The sequence below is a fragment of the Ailuropoda melanoleuca genome, chromosome X (assembly GCF_002007445.2).
Source record: "Ailuropoda melanoleuca isolate Jingjing chromosome X, ASM200744v2, whole genome shotgun sequence".
Lineage (NCBI taxonomy): Eukaryota > Metazoa > Chordata > Mammalia > Carnivora > Ursidae > Ailuropoda > Ailuropoda melanoleuca.
In genome coordinates, this window is record NC_048238.1 from 35,841,201 (window position 1) to 35,862,172 (window position 20,972).

The window sequence follows — 20,972 nt, forward strand, 5'->3', positions numbered from 1 at the left end:
GCCTGCCTCTGTGTTCTGCCTAACACCAATATAAGCCAGGAACTGACAGTTCTCATGAACTTGATACTGGGAGCAAATAGTCAGAAAGACTGAATAACGGTAATATGCACATTCCTAAAGGTACAAAACTGTATTACATTTTTAATTATGACTTCAGACTATGTTAAAAAACTGTGTGCAAAAAATGGTACTATTCTGTATTGCAACACTACAAAAATATAAGCATACGATGAACTTTTACTATATAAACCAAATAACCAATATAAACCAACCTCCCCCCCAATTAACTTAGGATCGGATATTGTTTGGGTCTTCCTATTTGTTGGATTTTTCATTTCTTTCTTACACACATAATGGCAAAAGAGGAATAACAGAATTTCAGAATACATGTACATTTTAATAAGAATACGGAAACTGAAAAGATAAAAGTATTCCTGTTAAGAATGAGTATGACTCTTCAAATACAAAGTAGTTAAATAAATGTTTATTTGGAAGTAAAATTAACCTTAAGATGCTCTCTATAGGAATATTAAAGAAACACTTCTGATCATTATCACTGTTACCAGTTTCTCTTCATAAACGTTAAAGTTAGTGATAAAAATGACTTACCTTCACATCCCTGTGAATTATGTTATTATCATGACAATAGCGTAGAGCTTCCAGTATCTGTCTCATGTAATGACTGTAAAAAAACAAAAGAAATCTAAAACTGTAATAAAAATTTTTTATTTTTAAAATTTAATATACAGTGTCCCTAGTTTGTAATTCCCACCTTCATATTCACTGCCCATGGACACTTTTCATTTGAGCAGACAAGACTGGTGGAATGTGAGGCTTAATAATGAAAAGTTGGCACACTCCTGAGTTTATAAGCTTCATGAAGAAATAACGTGTTCTATATTTTCTAAGATTACCAAGTCAAAAGAATTTCACACAGTTCATAAGTAAAATAGCTCTGCAAATGAAAAATTCAAGCTGAAAACATGGCGGGGGGGGGCGGGAAGCAAGTCTCCAGAACTCAGTTAATTCTACTTAGTTACAGTGGATTGCTATTAAGTGAACAGTGCTCAGAGGTACACCATGAATTCTGACTAAAGGGGTGGGAGCCTTTTATCTGCCAGCAGAGGCTAGCTCTCTGCCTTATTTCCATTTAGCTTTAAGGGCAAACAAGAGGAAAGAACCTCTTTATGCATACAGTTTCTTTTTGCAACGTAATTGAGTTTTAGCTGGGGCATCTTGTAACAAAGTGGAGTTGTTGTGGGCCGAAATCATAGAAAGTGGGACTCATCACATGGCCAGCAAGGGTCTGCAGAGCCCCCCCTCCCCTCCCCCCAGGTCCAGGTGAAAACCACAGGAGTCAGCAGTTTAAAGAACAGTCCTTAAAAAGTGCTAACAGGGTCAACTAGCAACAGGGTGTGACCAGAGGAAGATGTATATTCAGTATTACTTCAGAGCTTACTTTGACTTCCCTCTGTTAATTCTAAAGTTCTTCCTCTAATTCTGCCATTTCTGTCGAGTGTCTTCTTATCCTCTTTTCCTCTGTATTTTACTCCCTTCGTATCTTTCTCTTTTTTCCGATGATCCCCTCTCCTTTTTCATTTTCCCCCTTTCCTTCCCAACCAGCCATGACATAGAAATGCGACAGATGCAACATTACTTATTGTATAGTATTTTTTGAATTTTATCTTTCCAGGTCTTCTATTCCTCACACTTTAAATAAAAACGAAATAATTTACCAGTACTTGCAAAAACCCTTGTGTGTATCCTTGTGACTCAAAAAAAAAAAAAAAATCCCTGTTCCTGCTATACAACCAAGAGGCATTTCTATCAAGTTCCCTCTTGGGTATGCTACTATCAAAACTCACATGAATGGCCCTCTCCTTGGCATGTGTATTACTTCATGTACTACAATCGATCAGAAGGTTCCATTTTTCAAATGAAAGGTAGGGAAAAAAAAAACAACAACCCCAGAATTTGTTCCTATACTTATCATCGTCTCCCCACACCTGGGCTCTAAAGCAGAGAGAACACGGTTCATGCCGTTCTTAGTCATGTCAATTTTTCTTACTTAGCAAATGCACACAAAAGGGGCTGTGGTCATATACTCTTTGCCTGGGCCTGCGCAGCCTATAATTAAGCTTCTGTTTAAGTTAGGGGTTCTTAACTTGGTCCTTACTTGGCTCAAATCAGGTTTTGAAGGCCCCCTGAAATGGCAGAGACAAATGTGAAAGTACTTTATAAACTCTAAACCATGCTACAAAGGGTAAGTCATTATTATTACAATGTTATTATTATTGTTGAGTTTAGTCAAAGGTTTACAAACAGCCTATTTGTGCATCTAGATGTGAATAGTGGGTACGTTTCAATTAGGTAATGTGGACATAGCTTATACCTACAGTATGGATACATAGTACTAAGACAGCCACTTATATATCTTCAGCCTGAAGAAAATTCCTCTCAAAGCCTCATTAAGAAACGAAAAAAACTCAATGAATGAGCATTTTAATCTAATTATCAGAGTACTCAATTATTTGACCCAATTATATATACATATCAGAATCTCTGGAGTGTGTTGGGGGAGGATACAATTTTTTCCTCCCCAGATATTACAGATTTAAAGTGATCTTTCTCTACCCTCCTAGTCATGACTCTGGGAGGCTGTGCACGTGAACAGTGTGCAAGCAGAATAAAAGAGAGAAGCAAAAATCCACCCACATGGCCTAGAATTGCTGACTAAACTTTAATTAGAAAGCTTCAGTTTCATGAATCATCATGGTGGCCTATACTTTCAGAGAAACTTCACAGTATATAAGTTTGTCTCTATCTCCTGTAATGATCAGGAATGAGGACAACTCAGTGGAAGGAAAGAGCTGAGGCCTGCAATCCACTCACTTCCTATGAAGCCTGCATTTCCAGGGTGGTGGAAGAAAAGAGGGGAGGAGACTCTAGGTAAAGAGATTAACACTCTTGCTAGGTAGAAGAGACCTTGTCTCTGAAACGCTCTTAAGAGAATGTCCTGGGCTACGGATTACCTATGGTAAATAGAACCCAGGATCTTTGAGGTATGGCCGGCTTCCTGGAGGAGGTCATGGAAGCTATACGACTCCTTGAGGCATACAATGGACACGTCTCGTAACTGCAATGCTCCCCTGTGTGTGTGGGGTCCCACAAACCTCATGTAGAGACCTCATCTACTCTGGGCCACAGGTGCATTTCTGATGTGGGAAGCTGTCATTGAAAACCCAGACCTTCCTGTTTCAGCTGAGCCTTTTTTTTTTTTTTAAAGATTTTATTTTTATTTATTCGACAGAGAGAGAGACAGCCAGCGGGAGAGGGAACACAAGCGGGGAGTGGGAGAGGAAGAAGCAGGCTCATAGCAGAAGAGCCTGATGTGGGGCTCGATCCCATAACGCCGGGATCACGCCCTGAGCCGAAGGCAGACGCTTAACCGCTGTGCCACCCAGGCGCCCCTCAGCTGAGCCTTTTGATTGCCTGTATCCTTGTAATTATTTAGTAAAACTTGGTACTAGGTAAGATCGCTCTGATTTGTAAGAGTCTGATATGATAATCTGATTCTGTATGTTAGCATACTCCACAACTCATCGCCCCTGAAAGAACAGAGGTAATTACTAATTGGGTTGTAAGGAGCGTATGCAGTTTTATTTTATGCCATGCTTTGCTACTTCTCTTGAAGCTCAGCCAGTTGGAGAAAAACATTATCAATTTGATTACTTGGTGCCTCGGAGTCTTCTTGCAGTTGGTCTCAACTAGAATACTGATGCGAGCTAAATTTCCCAGTAAGGAATCACAGAATCAGAGGAGGAGGGGGGCAGGTTAGAAGTCACCTGGTTGAATGCTCTACAGCCCAAGGAAGGCCCTCCATGCCCTTGTCGGATGGTCACTGATCCTCTGCAAAACGGCACATACCTAATACTACTTTCTGAGGATGCCCCTCCCTGCCTTTTGTCATTTTTTAGGAAGGGTCTTTAATAAATTGTGCCAAATTTCTCTCTTTGCAGTGTTGCCGACTGGTCCTGACGCTACTCTTTACTGGACCATTCTGGAAAGTTCCTTCCGTTTCACTGTATGGCATCACCTCTACATATGACTATTCTCCCTATCCTGACGCCCAGGCCAGTGGCACAAACAGGCTCAAAGTTGAGGAAAAGCCATACAGACGAGTGGGGAACAGCATAAATGTGGTAGTGCCTTAAGATCAACCCGACAGCACATGCTCCAGGTACCCAAGTGTTACCGTGGTTTAAAAGGGGAAAAAGTCCTCTTCCTTCATCAAGCTTCACTGTTCTATACAAATCAATGTTCAGACTTTCTAGTTTTCCTTATTTGATGCTGCTATTGAAAGAGATCAATGTGGGAAAGTTCAAAAGGCAGGTTGCCTCAAATTCTTGAAGAAGTAAATATGAACAATAATGCGCAAGGGTCTGAGAGTTTCATTTAGTTGGATAAAGTGGCTTACCACTGTATCCTAAGAAAAATCAAGATGGCATTGACTATTTTGGTATTAAAGAATGCTTTTAAACTCTGAAGCACAATACAGAAAAATTTTAAATTGTGATATGAACTCAAAACTAATAGAAAAATGGGTTTTTTAAAAAAAACCCACTAGAGTTGCAGGTTTGAATCCTTTAACACATTATGGTTGGTGACTAAGGAGACCTCATGAATTAAAAAGGCTACCCGCTGAAGTGGGTATTTATGATATGAGTGAATGCCACCAAAGCAGAAAGCTCTATTGCTCTAAATCTATAAGCAAGTGGCCGGTGCATGGCTCCTGTGATTTTTCAGCTTTACTCCTTATTTTGAGCCATTAGTTCCTTACAACAACTTGACTTAGAACAATGGCCACCATTTGCTTGGGGGATCACACACTGGCCTGAAGCAAATATATTTAGCAGGAGAACTGTGCTTTTACTCCTACTCCTTCTACTCTTCTGTGCATTTCATCAGATTAACTGGCCACATAATAATCTGCTATCACTAAAAGGCAAAGTGAAGAACTAATAAGGCACATCTGCCCAAAATAAAGATCGAACACACACAAAAAACCCCCCAAATTTGATTCTTCATAGCTCTTGAGCTACCAAATCCCTCTTTGAACAAAAGTCATCAGAAATGGGAAAGACAGCAGTACTAGGTTAAGTTGTCAACCCGTATTAATAGATAAATGCATCGTTCAGTATTTTGCATTTCCAGTAGCTACTTCAGTTCCACTAACGCACACTAAAACAGACATGCTCCCTGCAGGAAAGGGTGGCAGTGCGGTCATCATCAGTTCACAAAGGAGGTCACTTCATGTGATTTGTCATTTCCTTCTTTTATTTCCACCTGGACCTCTGTGGAGTCCATACAAATGACGTACCTGGCTACAGCTTCACTGTATACAAAACCAGCATCAGCTCGCTTTACGATTTCAAAGCACAGATCTGCTCCATCCATACTGTGGAGAAATGTGAAAAAGAATGTAAGAGGAAATTCCAGGAAGAAAACACTGAAAATGAATACACTGTAATGAAGTTATTAGCTGGCTTACAGCTAATGATTCTAATAAGTCATTTCAATCTCCTTTCTTTTGATGATAAAAAGACAATTATAAAGGATATTATAACCATCTTAACACTGAATATCTACATGGAAAGAAATATAAAGAACAAGCAAATGGTAGAATCAAATAATGTTAAGGTGTAGAAAATTGACCATAAGTTTCCTCTAAGTTATTGCAACAAAAAGTCTCAGAAAAGGGGAATGCTGGGGGTTGTGGGCATATTTTTGAGTCACGTTCCAAAATCATCAGTACCTAGTCATGTCATGTAATATTTTAAGAATTCAACAAGAATTCTAAAATATTTCGCTGTTCTTATCACCACTAAATGGGAATGAATTCAGGCTATATACTGTAGAAGGAAAAAAGTAGCTAATTCATAATTTATTTTTGCTTACAGTTCCATTACCAAAGTCAATTTCTGTACACTGATATTCTAACACACTGATGTGTTGGTGATGGAATGGTACTATCTTGCCCCAAACTTAAAAATGGTTTTCTATTTCTCGGCAGATTGGTAAGGCCTCTTGTTGTGTTGGCCACACCTTGCCTCTTCTACCTATCCTATCAAATGGCTCTTCAAGGATACCTCACTCTCCAGGCAGGCTCATCTTATTACTATATCCTGAATATGCTGTTTTCTTTTTTGTCACATGCTTCTGCATATATTGCTCCTTATATTCAAAACCTACCTTAATCCAAGGTCCCATTTCAATCCCACCCTTCCCAGAAAGCCTCCTCAGTGGATTACCAGACCCATTAAGGCTTTCATTTGCTTAAATTCTGTAACAACCCTATATGCCTGTATCATAGCATTTGGAACTTACACACATTTAGCATTTACATACATATATATGAAACTTTATTAGATTATATCTATTAATGAAATTATTCAAATATTAATAGTTAGCCAACATCTTCATAATGCTTTCAAGCCTATGAAGTGTTTTCAAATCCAGTATTTCATCCATTCACTTATTCAGGAGCTCAGACTCCAGTATATCTGGTATAGGTATTACACTGAAGAGAGAGACTTCTAGAAGGGAAAGCAGAGAAACTATTCATTACTACTACTAATAATTACTAATTAGGCATTTATAATAAAATAATTATTACTAATATTATTCACCAAGCATTATGGGAAACACTCCTTGTTATATCTCCATTCTTACAGTCACCCCATGACATCAGCATCCTTCTCATTCTCAAATAATTTGTCTAAGTAAGTAGGCAAGTATGTGACAGGGACAGGATTCAAATCTGTATCCATATTCAGTGTTCTTCCCATTATCTACAGCTACACCTGCTGGGTATGCAAGGAGCAAATGCACATATTCAAGCTCAACAGTTCAACAATAGTGTAAAGTCCTAAAGAATGAGTACGTTTTATACTTTCAAAATACTTCCACCCATACGCAGAAGACTGAGCACACAGTAAATTCTAATGAATAATTGACTATATTATTTAAAACTTGTGCTTTTAGATAAATGAAAACACTTTCACATTTATACAAGGCTTTGCAACATTTGCCTGGCTTCCAATTCATAGCTAATGAACATTTTCCAACGTCAAATAGGATTCTTCTTCATAAAATGATTTTCGTGATAGCCTAGTCTACTCTGAAGTATGGTAGTGACCATTTTCCACCATCAAAAATAAAGCCTGAATGAACATGGTCACACATCCTGTGAACAATCCTGATCACCTGTTAGAGTAAAAGTCCTATAAGTCCTATAAACCACACCAAGTTATAAAAGTCCTATAAAAGAGGCAATTCATTAAAAGTCCTATGTACTTATCCTATAGGTCAAGGGGCACAGACAGTTAACACTTCTGATACACTCCCAGCAAAAAGTTAACATATTATACCTGCTCCCTCTAACTGTGAAAGTGTCCTTTCCTCTCAACCCACGTCCACTAGGATGACTGTTCCTTTTGAATTTTTGCCAATCAGATAGGAGGGGGAAAAAGTCACAATTGCTTTAATTTGCATTTCCTTGATTACTAGAGGGTGAATATTTTTCATTTCTTTGTATTGTGGGGAGGAAAAAAATACTATTTTTAAAGTAGTCTGTGGTTTAAGCTGGTTGCTTGATCTAGGAGCACTAAAAGACTCCTGAGAGTGACGGAATTACAGTTTTTGTTTAGGCGGCTTCCTTTTTAATTGTGAAATGTGAGGATGAGCACTTTTCAGCTCAGATGAGAGAGGAGTTAAAAAAAAAAAAAGGAGAGCTCAACTGATTGCATCACCAAGCGGGAAGAGTCTGGGGGCTCTCCTGAGAGCTGGAGGAAGACTTCTTGGAGGGACCTGGAAGAGGGGAAAAAAGGAGTCTTAGGGGTAGAAGGTAGTCAAGTGGTGAGAGGCCAATGCCTAAAGAGGAAACCACTCGGTGAGAAACAACTGGCAATTATTTGCTGCCCTATAATATAATTATCAGCACAGATCAGACCATTTTCTCCTGGTCATTTCTGAATTCTGCTATTTGAAATGACAGTCTCTACACATGTACAGACACATGCATAGTCATGTTTCTGCTCTTTCCCACTGACCCATCTATTCTTGTATCCAGTACCATACCATTTTTAATAATGTAATAGTGTTTTTTAATTTTTTTTTAGGTACGCTCCATGCCCAACACGGGGCTTGAACGCATGACCCTGAGATCAAGAGTCCCATGTTCTACTGACTGAGCCAGCCAGGTGCCCCCTGTAATAGTGTATTTTAATATTTAGAAAAATAAGTCATTTCATTATTATTCTTCGTCAATATTTTCTTATGAATTCTCCCTGCTGAACTTTAAAATCAGTTTGTCAAATGCTAAACATTTTTAATATTTTGGTGGAGATAGTATATTTATAGGTTAACTTCTAGAAATTAACATTTTTCTCAAACTCTCATCTATGACTATGATATGCTCTCCATTTCCTTTCATGTCTCTAAGTTGCAGTTTTAAGATTGTATTGGCCTGATTATTGGGGTTTTCCCCTTAGGACACTTTTAGTTGCTCTTATAAATGGGATCTTCTGGCCACTGTACATTTTTTTTAATACAATGGCTCATAACCAGGGGTACCAAACGAAATCACCTGCGTAACTTTTTAAATATGCAGCCATGTTCTTTGAGGAGCTAGTTTGAAAGTCAGTCATCACTGTGAAAGTAATCTTCTATTAAAGCTGTTTGATTAGTTATTTGTAACACTGATAAGAGGCAATTCATTAATTTTAAATTTTATGAGATACAGAGAAACTAAAAATACTATTTATGCAAATTTTACTCATCACTGAAATTTTAAAAATATATATTCATAATATAATCCATATATAACAACTTTTTTTTTTTAAAGATTTTTTATTTATTTATTCGACAGAGATAGAGACAGCCAGCGAGAGAGGGAACACAAGCAGGGGGAGTGGGAGAGGAAGAAGCAGGCTCATAGCAGAGGAGCCTGATGTGGGGCTCGATCCCATAATGCCGGGATCACNCGGGACCACGCCCTGAGCTGAAGGCAGACGCTTAACCGCTGAGCCACCCAAGCGCCCCTATAACAACTTTGAACAAAAAGTCTGATGCCTCAAATCTCTGATAATCTTTATTCGCTAATACTTCTAGAAACAAGTGTAAGGCTTCTTTTACTGCTCTTCTCTTTGCTTCCCATCTTAAGGTGTTTGTGGGGCTGCCAAGAAATTTCAAAAAGCATATTCTAAATTTCCTTGCTTAGTTCCACTCCGAGGGAGTAAAATAAGAGGGAGAAGAATCCCTGTGTTAGAAGGGTATGGGGAAATGCTTCTATCCTATATGCAGAGAAAAACTATGGGAGGTTTACTCTGACTTATAAAAAGTGGTGGGATCATGAATGACCTTAGCTGTCCCTTCCTTTTGTCTGTCTGAATTTTTAAAATTTTCCAATAAAACACACATTACTTATATAATTTAAAAAATATCCAAACAAATTTGCCCAATAAAATAGATCACAGGTCTAGAGGCACAATGTACGGCTGGTCGTATGTGGAAGGGATCAGAATATGCCACCCCAAAATATGCCACTTTGGCATAGGATGATTTTGAGCTGAAGGCCATCGAAAAACAGAAGGAAGAACAGGAACAACAAGAAGAACTCTCTCCTCTCCTCCCTTCTGCCTAAAAACAGGGTTTAAATGTCCCTTTGTAAAGGTATTCCCCTCTCATGTACTAGGAAGACAACTACTCTGATCTGTATAACAAACTTTACTAAACAACTCCTATTTACCATACATTTCTTAGTCGCCTTCCCACAACTTACCTCCAACCCGAGACACCCAAATTCCCCCCTTCTTCCCTTGTCTAGTTGCTTCATCCTTTATTACTCTTTGTTAAAATGGTATATAAGCATCTGGGTCTAACTACCTCTCTGTGGTTTTCCTTTTTTTCCTGTGAGGCTGCACCCCAACCCCACTGGTTTTGCTGTGTACAGACAAAATAAATCTTTTCTCCTGTTAGTCTGGTGTTGGTCAGTTTAATTCACAGACCTAGTCACTTAACCTAAAGGGGGCAGTGAAAAGGTTTTTTCCTCTTCAACTATGTATTTTCTGTAAAAGGAAAGAGGGGGCTTGTAGTACAGAGACTCACACTTGATTATATGAAGAAGTGCTTCTCAACTGTGGTGAAGGACCAGTTTTTTTTTCCTCCTCAGGTATGTTATGAATTGGTACTTTTACAAAATACAAAATCATATGCTATGATTTCACAGCAATGTCAAATTGCTCTAACAGCTTCTAAATGTTTACTATCAATTTCTGTACTTACCTCATTATAGACTGGTAGCAGTTGGTAGATTGGAACTCATCTGCAAACTATTCTTTGAGGAACACTGTAAAGGCCAGACCAAATCTGAATTTCTCTGACCAGCATTTCCTCTGAAGGTGACAAAAACAACTATAGAACTGGATGAAATTAGAAAAAATTTTTTTTAAAGCTTAAAGAATTAACAGTATAGTGAGTGAAAAACTAGTGAGTATGGGAAAGGTTTTGAGTCCAAAGAGGTGAACAAGAGCTGCTTCTGCCCTGGGGTAGGCAGTGGGCCACGTAAAGGAGGCAGCCATGAAAGGGACAGGGTGCATATTTGGGGATCTCTGAAGAATGGGGGAGGAAGACTGACAGGGTGGGTCCTGACCCTGGGAGGGGCAGATGTCAGATTGACAGGGTCCAACTGCTTTTGTACTAGGGTGATCCAAGAGGAGAGACAGAGCTATTCTCTTGGCTTACCCCAGAGGAGCCTGCCAAAGGCTAAGGACGTGATAAAACACCCCATACTCTGGGCTCGGGTGATAAAGAGTTGTATTTTGAAAAGCGGGGTACAGAATATATTCTGCTATTTGTCATTAGTAGCATAGAAAAATCCCAATGTCTACCATGAAGTAAAAAAGCTCCACTTAAAAACTTCAGCAAGGATCAACAAATTATAAAAAAAAAAAAAGTGACACCATAGATTTGAAAAAGCAAATATGAATTTCTGAATGAAAAAATCTAATGCCAAAATTAAGAACTTAAGCAGATTAGGTAGTTGAAGAGAAAAATTACTGAACCAGGATATGTAGTCAGATTGAAGCATGGAGAGACAAAACATGGAAAATACGAAAGTGAGGATAAGAAAGGGTTACAGTGAGAAGGTCAGCATCTATTTTTATTGAAGTTTCAAAAGTGAAAAGAAGGGCGCCTGGCTGGCTCAACTGGTGGAGCAATGCGACTCTTGATCTTTAGGTTGTGAGTTTAAGCCCCACATGGGTACAAAGATTATTAATAAATAAAGAGATAAATATATTTAAAAAAGTGAAAATAAAGAAGCAATACTGAAAATATAATGTCTGATAATAACCAAGAAATGATTAAAGATCTCAATAAACACTAAGCAGTAAAGAAATCCATAGTTAGTCACATATATGTAAAAATTGCAGGAAACCAAAGAAAAATAGAAAACATCAAACACAGTGAAAGAAAAGAATGGACTACTAGACTGACAGCCGACTTCTCAATGGCAACAGTGGAAGCCAGAATACAGTAGAAAGGGATCTTAAATCAAATTAGCTGCCAACGTAATAAAATTCTCTTCTCACCAAAAAACCCCTTAAAGAATAAAGGTGAAAAATTTCTTTCAGATAAGCAAAGAAACTGAGAATTTGCCAGCAGCATACCTATCCCTAAAGGAAATACAAAAGAATATTCCTCAGGTAGAAGAAAAAATGAAGTCGAATGAAAACTCAAGAGATGCAGTGAGGCATGAAAAACATAAAATGCGGTAACTATGTTAAGTGAATCTAAATGAACAATGATTATACAAAAAAACTATTTTCTCATTCTCTCTCCAGAGAGAGAGAGAGACCATATTACGCAATAACTATTCTGAGAGAGACAGATTGAACTTAAATAAAAATACTTGATAATGATAACATATAGGGGTCAGGAGGCATACTGTAATTTCTAGGACAAGTGCTAAGTTCTCTAACTTTTTGATGCCAGAACTCTTTTCTACTTAAAGATTATTGAGAATCCCAAAGGGATTGTGTTTGTGTAGGTTTTGTCTATCAATATTTGCCACATTAAAAATTAAAAACCGGAAATGTATAAAACATTTATTTTAAAATGACAATAAACCAGTTACATGCTAACAGAAATATTTTTTCATGAAAAAAGTATCTATTCTAAAAACAAATTTAGTGAGAATAGTGGAACTGTTTGATATTTTGCAAATCATTTCTGACTTCTGGTTTAATAAAAGACAACTAGATTCTCATATCTGCTTCTACATTCAATCTGTTACAATATGTTATTTGTTTGAAGAAAATCTGGCCTCACACAGATATATAATTGGAAGGAGGTGTATTTTAATAGCCCTTGCAGATATGTGTGAATATTCTTCTTTGATACTGCACCCAAGACTGAAAAAGTGATAGTTTCTTTTTTTTTTTTTTAAAGAATTTTTTATTTGAGAGAGAGAGCACATGTGCACAAGTGCAGGGAGGGGGTGCGCACGGGGAGGGGCAGATGGAGAAGGAGGCTCCCTGCTCAGCCTGATGTGGGGCTTGATCCCATGACCCTGGGATCATGACCTGAGCTGAAGGCAGATGCTTAACCGACTGAACCACCCAGGCACCCCCAAAAGAGGTAGTTTCTTAAAGGTAAACTGCAATGTGGATTCTGAAACCATGTCAATGAACTTTTGGTACTGTCTTGTTCTTTGAATGGATCCATTGTTCTGCCTTGTTCTTTGAATGGATCTTTCTTTTACCTGTGCATGGCTTTGTAATATCACACATTAGTCATCTGAAAAATACTGGTCCACTGAGTTATGCAGGTTTTCTAAATATTGAAACATTTCATTGCATGGTATAAAAAAATCCATATTCATTTGTATCACCATTGATTACAATAGAAACATTAAGTCCTGGGAAGCTGTTCAGCTCATGGTAGCAGGTACAAGTTTTCCAAAATTATAATTTTCACTTGAAAATTTCAATTTCATCATTGGTGACAACTACTCTGAGTGGTTTCCCTTTAAGCAGCAGGCTCACTTCATTTTTGATTAAATGTATGCTACATACCCAAGTTTGAGTAACTGTGGTCTGTTAGTCATTCTTTCAAGTAAAAATGATGTTACATATGCAGAAAACTCTAGTTCAGCTTACAACTCGAGATAGCACACAAGTGCTTTTCTGAGAGCCAATGAAATTTTAAGGCTTGTGAGCACTCAGAGTATGATTCTTAATCACAATGAGTTATGTTAGAAATAAATTAACACAGTAACTAGGAAATCCCCCAAATGCTTGCTTGGAAGTTGAGAAGTGCATGTTAAATAGCCTATGAATCAGAAGAGAAATCAAATTGAAAACTAGAAAATACTTCTAACAATGATAATGACAAAAGTATATCTAAAAATTGTGCATTTCAAGATTGGCATGCTGCCATCATTTAGACCCACAAATATAGAAATAGCAGAGAGGAGGAGGTGGGGCATAGATCCAATCTTCCAGTAGGAGAAGCTAGCCACACACACATGCCTCAGCACTGGAGAAACTTTTCTTGAATCAGGTAGTCCACTGTTGATGGAAGAGTACATGAATACAACCTTTCTGCCTGGCAATTTTATAGTGCTTGACAAAACCCTTAAAAATGGCCATGTCCATTGACCCAATAATTTCATTCCAAGGGAAATAATCAGGGATATTTGCCAAGCTTTCACGCCAGGGGCTTATGATAGCTATTTATAATAAGGAAAAGTATGAAACAATCTGAATAAATGTCTAACAATAGGAGAATTGTTAAATTGTGGTAAAACCACAGAGTAGAATATTATGCTGCCATTAAAATAATGCTGTAGGAGTGTATTTATTGATATAGAAAGATGGTCACAATATATTAAGATGTATAAACATATACATATCATATATGCATATATATATGTGTATGCAGATGCACTGAAAAATTTTTGGATATCAACAGGGTGTTAAAGAGCTGATGGATATTCAAAATTTTTTTGTTTTATCCTTTACTTAAAAAAAAAAAAGAACAGGTATTACCACTTTTGTCATACTAAAAACCATTCCAAATGTTTAAAAAAAATGCAAAAATACCCCTCGAGAATGCAGCTAAAACAGTATGTTTTTAAACTTTAAATTATTGAAATATAACAAATATTACAAAGACTGATATAAAATATTAGAAAATAAGAAAGCTAAAGTGACAGTCTATCAGGATAAATGTTTTAAAAGAACAGTAAAGTAAATGCAATAAAACTAGAAGGAGATGATAATGAGCAGAAATTAATGAAAAAAAATAAATCAATGAAAAAATAAACAATACAGAGCAAGAACAAAGCAAAAAACAGGTTCTTTGAAAAGATTAACGAAACTGAACTGGAAAATCCCCAATGTTTGGAAATTGAACAATATACTTTTATTATACAGATCTCAGGATAAATCATTAGAAAATAAGGAAATATCAAGCTGAGTAACAAAAATAAACACATCAAAACTTGTAAAATGCAGGTAAAGTAGTGCTTAGAGGGAAATTTACTGCTGTAAATGCATATATTAGGAAAGAAGGCTGAAAATTTATGAACCCAGCCTCCATCTGCATAAAGCTATATAAAGATCATCAAATTAAACTCAAATTAGAAGGAAATAAGAATAGAAATTAATGAAATGGAAAACAAACATATTAGCGGGATTAGCAAATGCTAAAAGTTGCTCCCTATGAAATGATCAATCTTTGGCAAGACTGATTAAAAAAAAAAGAGAAGATACACATAGCCACCAATATTAAGAATGAAAAAGGAGGTATTTCATATCCTGTAGACATTAAAAAGATGACACTGAAACTTTATGCCATGGATTTGAAAATTCATATGAAATTGACAAATCTCCCAGAAAAATAAAACTCATCAAAGTGAACACAAAAATAATTAGGAAACCCGAATAATTCTTTACTGATTAACGGAATTGAATCAGTAATTAAAAACCTTCTGGTGTAGAAAACTCTAGGCTTAGATGGCATTTCTGACAAGTTCTACTGAACATTTGGAGGAGAAATAAAATGAATGAGAAGCAGGAACAGACTCCAATTCATTTTACGAAGCGAGCTTAACCTAGACACTAAAACCGTTAAGGACAGCATGACAAAATTAAAGGACAATCTCACTAATGAACATAGATGCAAATAACCCAAACAAAACAACGGCAAATCAAACCCAGCAATACATAAAAATTATATCAGGACCAAGGTGGATTTATCAGAGGAATGCAAAACTGTTTTAACATTGGGAATTCAATTATAATTCTGAACACTGAGACTGACTAAAGAAGAAAAAATTAGGATAATCTCAATAGATGCCAAAAATTTAATAAAATTATGTATTTAAACTTTATGAAACTGTCAGATCAAGAACAAGATGAAAATGCCCACTCCAAAAACTTATATTCACCACTATTCTGGAGGTCCTAGGCAGTGCAGTAAGGGCAAGATAAAGAAAGAAAATCTGTAAGAGTTGAAAAAGAAGAAACAAACTACCATTATCTGCAGATGGCATAAACTGCACATATAGAGTATCCAAAATAATCTAAGGCAAAATTAGAATTAATCAGTTTTAGCAAAATTATTCTCATAAATCAAAAGAAAAATTTTAAAATTTGGGGATAAATTTTTTTTTAAGAATGTAGAAATAAATCTAATAAAAAGATGTGTAGGACCTGAAGGGAGAAGAGTATGATATTTATTAAGAGAAATTAAACAACTAAAATAAATGGAGAGAAAATTATCCTTTTCATAGACCGGAAGATTCAATATTGTAAACAGCCACTCTTTCCCAAATTGAAGCAAAAATTCAACGGAATTCCAATCTAAATCCTAGCAGGTTTTGTGGAAACTGTCAAGCAGAATCTAAAATGTATATGGCACTATAAAAGGACAAAAAGATGCAAGATATTTTGGGAGAATAAGGTGGGAAGATTGACTCTACTTGATTTCAAAATTTCACAATATAAGGCTTAGTAATTAAGACTATGCTATTGACAGTAGGACAAACAGGACAGTAGAACATAACGGAAAGTCTAGAAACAGATCCATACATATATGGATGCTTGATTTATGACAAAAAGGTGACTGGAGAGTTTTGGGCAAGGATACTCTCTTCAAATAAGTGTGTGCTCACCTGGTCATGTGGACCAGAAGTCACGTGCCTGGATGTTCACAGCAGCACTGTTCACAATAGGCACCAAGTGTCAACAATCCAAATGTCCATCAGAAGAATGGATGAAGCATTGGTATATTCAGAGAACAGAATACTACACAGCAATGAAAAGAAATTACCTACAGGTACACAAAGGAATTTGGCTGAATGCTAAAGATAAAACAGTGAGTGAAAGAAGCAGACAAAGCAGAACACAAACTGTATGATTTCTTTTACACATGGTTCAAAACCAGAAATAATCTTATTTTGTCATAATAAATAAAGCTAGAATTTACTGAGTGCTTACTATGTGACAGGCATTTTCTAAGTGCTTTACATGCATAAATTCATTTAATGGTTATGAGAACTCTCCGAGATAGGTGTTATTACTACCCCTATTTTACTTATGAGAAAACTGAGAAATAGCAAAGCTTAAGTAACTTGCCCAAGAGATCATACAGCTAGTAAGTGGGAGAGCCAGGATTCAAACTCAGGCAGTTTGGCATTAGAATCCATGCCTCGTCCCTGCAAAAATGCTCAGGTTACAAAGAAGGAAGCTTCAAACTTCTGCTCAAGGCTCTGAGTTACTCAATGGAAAAAAAGGGATTACAGCAAAGTAGGTAACGTCATAGTACAAGGGATGGCTCTGTATAACAAATCCATATTCATGCCTGTTACGAGGGCCCCACGCTCCAGAATCACCCAGGGAGATCTTCAAAACGCAGAGCCTCCGTCCCCACTGTCGCCGATGATACATGTGTGAATGCTGTACTATTGATATGGTTTAAATGAATTCTCCATATTTAATAAGTTTGCCAATAAATACTTTAATCCTGGCATATACAAATCAATCTCTATTGATTAGGGAAAAAAGCTTGAATTCTCCTTTATTTTCTTCTAATTCGGGGCTTTGCTTGTGGTACTGTCTTGATGTCTTCACAAACGTCCTGTAACCACCACCTTTTCCCAATACTTTTTCTTTCTTTATGCCTCTGCTAGGGATGACTTCTTTCCACTTCTCCACCTGTCTCTCTCCTACACTGACACTGATGCCCTTTGCCAACTTTGTACAAGCCTGCATGCCTGCCTGTTGCAGCTCCCAATGGTTTCCTCCACTGATCTCCTAGGGACCTAAGAATCCATGCCTCTCTATGCTTATTTAGACCTATACTACCGGTTATTATTTATTTCATGGATAGGCACCTGTGTGGTCTGCCCAACTGTACGATGAGAAACTTGAGGGCATAAACAGGTCTTCTGTGGTCAGCATAAAATCTCACATATTGATGAATATTTACAAATATTTGTTGGTGGTAAACTCATTTCTGAAAGAAAGAGGAAGCATGCACACTTGACCTTTCTTTACCTTTTCCTTACTCTCAACTACTCCATTTTGGGGAAGGAGTTAGTCACAACTGTGCATATTAGAGTTTCAAAGGAAGGGAAGGGTACATCTTTTAGGGATTCAGACAGGGAGCAAGCAGCCTCTGAGATGGGTCCCAAAGAAGACTCAGGGGAAGAGGAAGAAGAAGAGAATGGGAGTGAGAGGGTGTGGACTACAAGGTAATTAAGAGGGTAGCAGTTCAAGGCGTTTCTTCTGACAAGCCAACAACAGTTAAGGCCTGGAGCACTAGGAAATGAGTCAACGTGTTAGGTGGGTTTGGAGTAGATTGTGGGAATATTTAAGGGACTATAATTTGAGCTCAGCTGAGCTTTCCCCTCTCACCTCTACTGTAAACTGTATACAATCAATGTCCTGCAGTATGAACTTGGGTAGGGACCAGAGAAGGTACTGACACAGGATTGTTAACTGTGTTATGTAAGTAGACAGAAACCTTCATCTTCTCAATGGGGAAAGAGGACGGTTCACTGTAACAAGAATTGCTTAATCAAGCAAATGCTGATATATTGTGAAAGGCATTAAAATGACTGAGCATATCCCCATACGCCTATGTACCAAGTGTATTTTTTTTGGTGGGAACTGACCATTTCTGTCCTTGCCCGTTTGTATATGAAGCTTAATATCATCCCTTCCATCGTGGTGAGCTCTCCTTATCGATGTTCAGGAGAATGGAACCCCTTTTATGTCAATATTAAGGCAAATTAATTTTCCATTTTTTTTCAATTTTAAATCTATTGATGTTTTCCTTTGTGAATCCCAGTCCTTTGAAATTGTAAAAGCTCTCCAAAGATCTGTTAAATAATTTTATTTTTTGCTAGCTTTCCTATGATTTGTTTATATAAACTGTTCTGTCTGTGGTTTTCTTTTTTAGGGAGGGGGTCGAATCTAAATCAACTTCTGAATTGCTTATTAGTTTTCTCAACACTATTAAAAAAAATCTTTCTTTTCCCTAGTATATTTACTGCACTTGAGCATCTGTTCTGCTGAGGAGGAATGTCTGGTGTTACCCGGCTGGGAAGCAGTGTTTCCTGGCCTGTGTCATTCTAGGTGGATCCGCTGGCGAGTGTGGCTTACAGTAGTTTTGTGGTTCAGAAAATTTAGTAGCGCCTAAGACAACTCCCAGATTTGCTAATGTCTGCAAGGGATTTCTCATGGCTCAAGGAGGGAATGGGCGTGCTAAGGTGGTCTTCAAGTGAGAGTGAAGAGACACAAGGAGACAGAGCAAAGGAAGGGAAAGGTCATTGAAAGGGAAGACAGAGCACATCATACAAATCCTGCCACCTCGTGACTTTGCTGGGGACCAGCCGGGTACAGCTTCAAAGCTGTTTCGGGCCCACATGCCACAGGTGGCCTCCCTCTGTCTAGGCTCACCCCTAACACTCGCAGCACCTGAGGCAGGTGTACAAGTGGGAGCCCATGGCTCCATACACCTCAATATTCAAAAGTTATACGACAAACTTACTGCTAAATGTGTTCTAACCTTGGACCTTGGCAAACAGAGATTCATAAGGACCTGGACAGTTAGGTTCTAGTAGGAATTCTTGGGTTCCTCAGAATTCCTCACCACGAACAACATGGCATCTTGGGGTATCTGGCCCTTGGTATCTTTTTTGCCACTCCCAGCTCCATGCCTCAGCTTACAGCCTCCTTAGGCCAGGGCTGATATCCCAAGGTGCAAGAGCTGCCAGTCTAAGCACAGATTTCAGAGACCAGTGACTCTCCTGATAGTGGGGTCATCTTCTGCCATTTCTCTACTGATTCTGGAATGTTCATGCTGGGTCAGTTAAGGCTCTGAGTTACAAGAAACAGAAACCAATTCTGGCTGATTTAAGCAGCATGGGAGTTGATTAATGGGACCGTGGATTGCTCAGAGTGCTAGGGAGGCCTGTGAAATGAAGACTGTGCTGCAGTCAGACACAAAGCCCTGAACTGATCTGATGAAGGCACCGTGGCAGCTGATGTCTACAAGCTGCAAGAGCTTGCACCGCTGTCCCCGTTAATGGCAGATGTTGGAAGCTGTCCCGACTATCACTGCTATGACTAGTCCAGTAATCATCCCTGCTGTCACCTGAGAGTGCCACATGGTCCCTGTTTTTTTGTCACTAGCTATTACATCCTGGGTGGCTATGTCTGACTCATGAAGCCTACATCGTATGCCCATATCTTAACTGCCAAGGAGAGCAAGTACTTGGCATTATTAGCTTCTATAGCAGAAGGTGGGCTCTGTCCCTCATCAAGACTCTTAAGATGGGTGATTCTCCAAATACTGGAAGAGGATTCAGGTGTTGGACAGCCAAAAACCATGAGAAATGTCTCCTATTCATAGGTTCTGTTCACAAGCCTACCTTTAACTGCCCGGGGGACCTCGATCATGCCACTTAACCTTTCTGGGTTGTCAGTGACTCCCCAGTAAAATGACGGGCTTTGATTTGTAATCTCTAAGGTCTCTTGATATCCTACAGAATTCTGATTCTTTGAAAAAAGACTGGCTTGAAAGAATCTGCTACTTCTAAAATTAAAATGCAGTCTAAGATACTGTTTATCACATTTTAGAAACAATGTTGTTTTAATGCCTGTCTAGATATCAAAGGCTGATTTGTCACAATTTTCAGGGTCCTAAATTTACCACTCTTTTCTTTTTGCCAGACCTTTCTCCTATCCAATGGCTTAAAGGACCAACCAAGATCTCCTGACCCATATCAATGTTGCTTGACAATGGCGCCTCCTAGTGGATGAAGAAACTCCACCTACAAGAGCTAGCAAATGCTCCTAAGATAGGAGGAGCCCCAGATGTCTGGATTAGTTGTTTATGTTAACATGTCTCTGTATGGTTTTCTGAAACTCCCAGGAAAGGCAGGCAGGCAGTTGGGAACAAGCCCTGTTCTGTTTACGAAGGAGGAACTTTACTGCTAGCCCTCAGTGTGCTCACTAATCTTCACAGCTAAACACCTCCCCAACCTCCAACATACATACATACGTACACACGTACATTCATTCATTCATATTCTCTTTCTCATGTGTGCACGTGCACACACACACCCTTCTTCTCTTTCAGTTAAGGCCCTGAAAAGAAAAGAAGGGGAAGAGGGCTCCAGACAGAATCATGATGAGACGCATTAGGGAATTTTAGAACTGAAAGTTTAATGAAAAGACTTTCCTTAGGTAACTAATGGCAGTTGGGACTAGAATCTCAGTTTCTTGATTCTTGGCCCCCCTGTATTAACTCCATTTTCTGCTCACCTTTTTGAAGGAGGTGGTTATAGTTTTTTCCTCCCCTCACTTGGACTTCCATGCATCGTTGAGAGCACAATG

At 38.2% G+C, this 20,972-nt stretch overlaps 1 protein-coding gene across 13 annotated transcripts in view; it reads right to left on the bottom strand.

Annotated features, from left to right (window-relative positions):
- The window catches only part of CASK (calcium/calmodulin dependent serine protein kinase), a 350,328-nt gene that overhangs the window by 181,525 nt on the left and 147,831 nt on the right, over positions 1-20,972 (bottom strand). For all 13 annotated transcript variants that reach the window (XM_019804579.2, XM_019804606.2, XM_019804597.2 and 10 more), the window contains exons 4-5: positions 5,381-5,458; positions 610-682 (exon numbers count right to left, since the gene is read on the bottom strand). In XM_019804579.2, the coding sequence (XP_019660138.1) occupies positions 610-682; positions 5,381-5,458 (151 nt within the window). The remainder of the gene's footprint in view (positions 1-609; positions 683-5,380; positions 5,459-20,972) is intronic.